Source organism: Anneissia japonica, unplaced genomic scaffold (assembly GCF_011630105.1).
Source record: "Anneissia japonica isolate Jap-2015-1 unplaced genomic scaffold, ASM1163010v1 scaffold1203_len951721_cov167, whole genome shotgun sequence".
Taxonomy (NCBI): domain Eukaryota; kingdom Metazoa; phylum Echinodermata; class Crinoidea; order Comatulida; family Comatulidae; genus Anneissia; species Anneissia japonica.
Genome location: NW_022722325.1, coordinates 298,324 through 302,119, shown reverse-complemented (window position 1 = coordinate 302,119; position 3,796 = coordinate 298,324). Strand labels below are relative to the sequence as shown.

Below are 3,796 nucleotides of genomic sequence, written 5' to 3'. Positions count from 1 at the left end.
TTTCCTTTTAAATTGGCATAAATAATATATATATATATATATATATATATATATATATATATATATATATATATTGGCCTAAATAAATTATTGAGCTTTACATTAAAATTTATACATTACAGTATGCTAATAAAATAACCTACTGTATATATAAAGTTAAAAAAAATATATATTCAACAAGCGCATGAAATATGAGATCAAATATCTATAAAAACAATTATATCTAAATACCACCAGTTTTTTATTTTCTTTATGATTATGATTTTTGTTTCTTATTATTATTTTAATGAATTTGTATAACGAAACTTTGTCATTTTGCTTTTTTTCCAAACATTTTGTCTTGTAATGATTTTAGTTTTGAGTTTTCTTTTCAATTTACTGTTGATGGATGCACCATCATTTTGGATGTGAACCACTGTTATAAAAGTGGTTCCAAATAAAAAAGTAAAGGCAGCTCACTATCCAATCATCCCCTGCTCTGTTTGGACTCTCTGCAGAGGCATTATTCTCCTACCCCGCGAAGATAATCATTGAAGCAATTCTCAATCGAAACGTCCAGTTATTTTCAACAAAACAACAGTTCTTTTAAGAACTATCTACGTGGTTGTACCACAAGCATTTAATATATTTTTACATCGCCATGGCAACCATCAAACAATATTCAGGATTAGTTTCAAGGTGTTTGGAGTCAGCGTCTGTTTGTTACGAAAGCCCATTAGTGCCAATAAAGTATATGTTCCGTAATCCGTAATACGGATTACTAACAATCAGGTTTGTTCTCTGGAGAATTCGGAGACGGTACATAGGCTATTTTATGGGCCTTACGCAGTCAAGTTTGGTAGATTAGAAGTTGTTCAATAATGATTAATACAGTAAACAGTTTCTGCAAGACAATAACTTAGGCCTATACTCCAGATTTTAGAATGGCGCTGATGACTCCATTTATATATTTTTTTTTGACAAAACAACATTAGAAATTGACTGATTGAAAAAAAAATCTACATTCTGGAAAACTGTGGCGCTTGTGAACGTTGAGGGCAGCATCAACGAAAAGTTATCCATCAAATCAAAATGGCTACTTGTAAGTGGGACTTATTTTGTTGGTTATCTATCTATTTCTTAGCATATAGTTACAGTTATAGCTACATAATTACGATTTCAAGTATAGTAGTACCTCACTGAGTGTACTTAATTTCTGATTTAATGCTATTGACTAGTAAGTTCTAGGTTTAAGCCTAGGGTAGGCCTAGGATCCAGCAGGGCCAGGGATGCTGCGATTCAACAGCATCCCCTTGCTTGTAACAACATGCCCTGCTTGTATGCTGGGGCCCTGGGCTTTTAATGCTGACCTTCATGGCTTTTAAGGGTCTATGGTAACTACTAGGCCTAGGCGAGATTGCCGAAACCCAATTTGCCGAACCAGATTGCACTAGAGGACCTAGGCCTATAATAATATATTACTGTTGTATATTATAATAATAGGCCTGCCTATAGAGAGGTTATTAGGCTAAGCCTAGTCACACATATACAGTAGGCCTAGGCCTAGTAGTAGGTAAGTGAAAAAAAAAAATTCAAATGCAAGGAATTCCTTTGCAGCCAGTACCATTTGAAAGAGCATTAATGTAGCATTACATTGATACCAAGATCATTGTCCCCCTTCAAATATCAACAAAGCTACCAAATTTAAGAAATTATTAATTTATCATATGCCTAATTTTGGTCCTTCAAAACCAATGTAAACAATAGTAAAGTATGTGACTTTTTCTTGAAAAATTATCAAAAATTGCTTTAATTTCTTTGTTTTTAGACATATTTCAATAAAATAAAAGAATTTGAAAGCATGCAACAAGGAAAAAACAGAATTGTGAAAATCCTTAAAATTCAATCATTTATTAATTTAATAATAATTTAATTAATTATTGTGACTAATTGCTGCATATGATTGCAGCAAGACCAGATGTGCATGACGTCAGCCTGTACCACACAAACTGATAGATTTGGGGAATTTCCATTCACAAACAAATTTTTATTTACGGTCAAAAACAAGGTTTCGGTGTTTAAAAAAAACTAAATATTGCACCCAGTTGTGGATGAATATATAAACTAACACAATAAACTGGTTTCAGAACAAAATAAACTTCTTCTATGAAGTAATTGCAAGTTTTTTACAACCAAAATCTTCGGCAATAAATTCACCCACTTGGCGAAAAATTGGTTTGATGACGAAGTCAAAGAGGAAAATGTGAACTACGTCATCAGTATTTTTGGGTCATAGGGAAAAAATAAATATGACCTTTGCAGCCAAAACAATAGAGGGCTGTCCAGACAGTTAAATTGCTGCAGAAAACGATAGTTGGTGCCATGGTATCACGCTCTCAACGGCCGATAGTCACGTACCTACACATAGGCCCAGCTAGGGCTAGGCCTAGGCCACTGTAAATAAGGTACAGACTACAGATAAGATTTGTTGGTTTTCTATTTAAAAAAAAATTAAAACCTCATTTGACATTTTACCTCAGCCTTAATTTGTTATGTTATTCTTATTTTTTAAGCAACTTCTGCCTATAAAAAAGTGTATTGTTAACTTCACTACATTGCATTTAATTGCTAACTTTTTATTACTACATCACTTTTTTTTAGGTGACCATGCTTGTATTAATACTGTTATATTATGTTAAAAAAAGGCTTTGCCTCCAAAGGTCTAATTCCATATATACTACTCTGATCTCTCTATATGAGTTTTTAAATATAGATGTGATTTGATTATGTTCACTTAAGGCGAGAATTTTTTTTATTCCTTGTTTCGCATACATATTTTTTTAAAGATTATCGAAGGAGGGTGGAATAAAAATAAAAATTAATTTGTTGTTTTCTGATTTAGCAAATAGATTTGCCAAAATCATACAGACGGAGGAGAAAATAAAAATAAAATTTTATTTCTGAATGTAAAATAGAATGGTTAAATGCCTCAAATTTATATAATTAAGAAGAAATATGCATCTTATCTTATGGAGATTTCAAGGCAGCATACGGCGTAATAAAAATGAAATTTCCACTTTTTCGTGGTGGCTGGTGCACTAATTGGCCAAAAATAAAATTTTATTTAATATTCAAAATCATCAATATTTGCAGTCGGCAGGTTCGCTAAACAAGGTATAAAAAAAGTTTCGCCTAATCCATACTGTCAAGTTTTTTAATTGCACAGATAATACCTCAAAAAGTAGCTCAAATTTGTGTGCACAAAATCTGTAGGGAAATAGATGCGCAGAATTATAACTACTGCATAAATAATACATTTTTTATTAATATTAGTCAAAGAAATTATGAAACTGTATTGGAGTTGTATAATTGGCATGTTTTGCTGAATGATTTTAATGCTTTCCTTTTTTTTACGAAAGCCTTACAAGTGCTACGCCATTTTTCGGGTGGGCGTTTTGGTTTGATGCGGTTGCAAGCAGCCAACACACAGTGCGGCAGGAATTTACATGATCAGAAAAAAACAACAGAAACGCATAAAACCAGGTAGGCATAACACCAAAATATGAATTCTGTCCATACAGCGGCTGTGAATATAATGGCCTTAACAGGTCTTATACACACCTCGGCTGTGTATATAAATAAGGGACAGAATGGATCTTATACGTACAGCAGCTGTGTATATAATTTCGAAAGCACTTTTGTTGTATACACAACCACTGTGCGTATAGCCAATCTCTATTTAATAATAGATGGATGATTATATAAAACTTTGTTTTGGTTTTTGAATTACAACTAGAGTAAGATCAATTTGAAGTTC

At 32.5% G+C, this 3,796-nt stretch overlaps 1 protein-coding gene across 1 annotated transcript in view; it reads left to right on the top strand.

The window, feature by feature from the left end:
• Positions 1 to 947: 947 nt before the first annotated feature.
• Positions 948 to 3,796, top strand: part of LOC117111861 (NADH-quinone oxidoreductase subunit B-like) — a 15,939-nt gene continuing 13,090 nt past the window's right edge. Inside the window, exons 1-2 of the mRNA XM_033254873.1 lie at positions 948 to 1,081; positions 3,399 to 3,522. Of these exons, the coding sequence (XP_033110764.1) occupies positions 1,072 to 1,081; positions 3,399 to 3,522 (134 nt within the window). The 5' untranslated portion in view covers positions 948 to 1,071. The remainder of the gene's footprint in view (positions 1,082 to 3,398; positions 3,523 to 3,796) is intronic.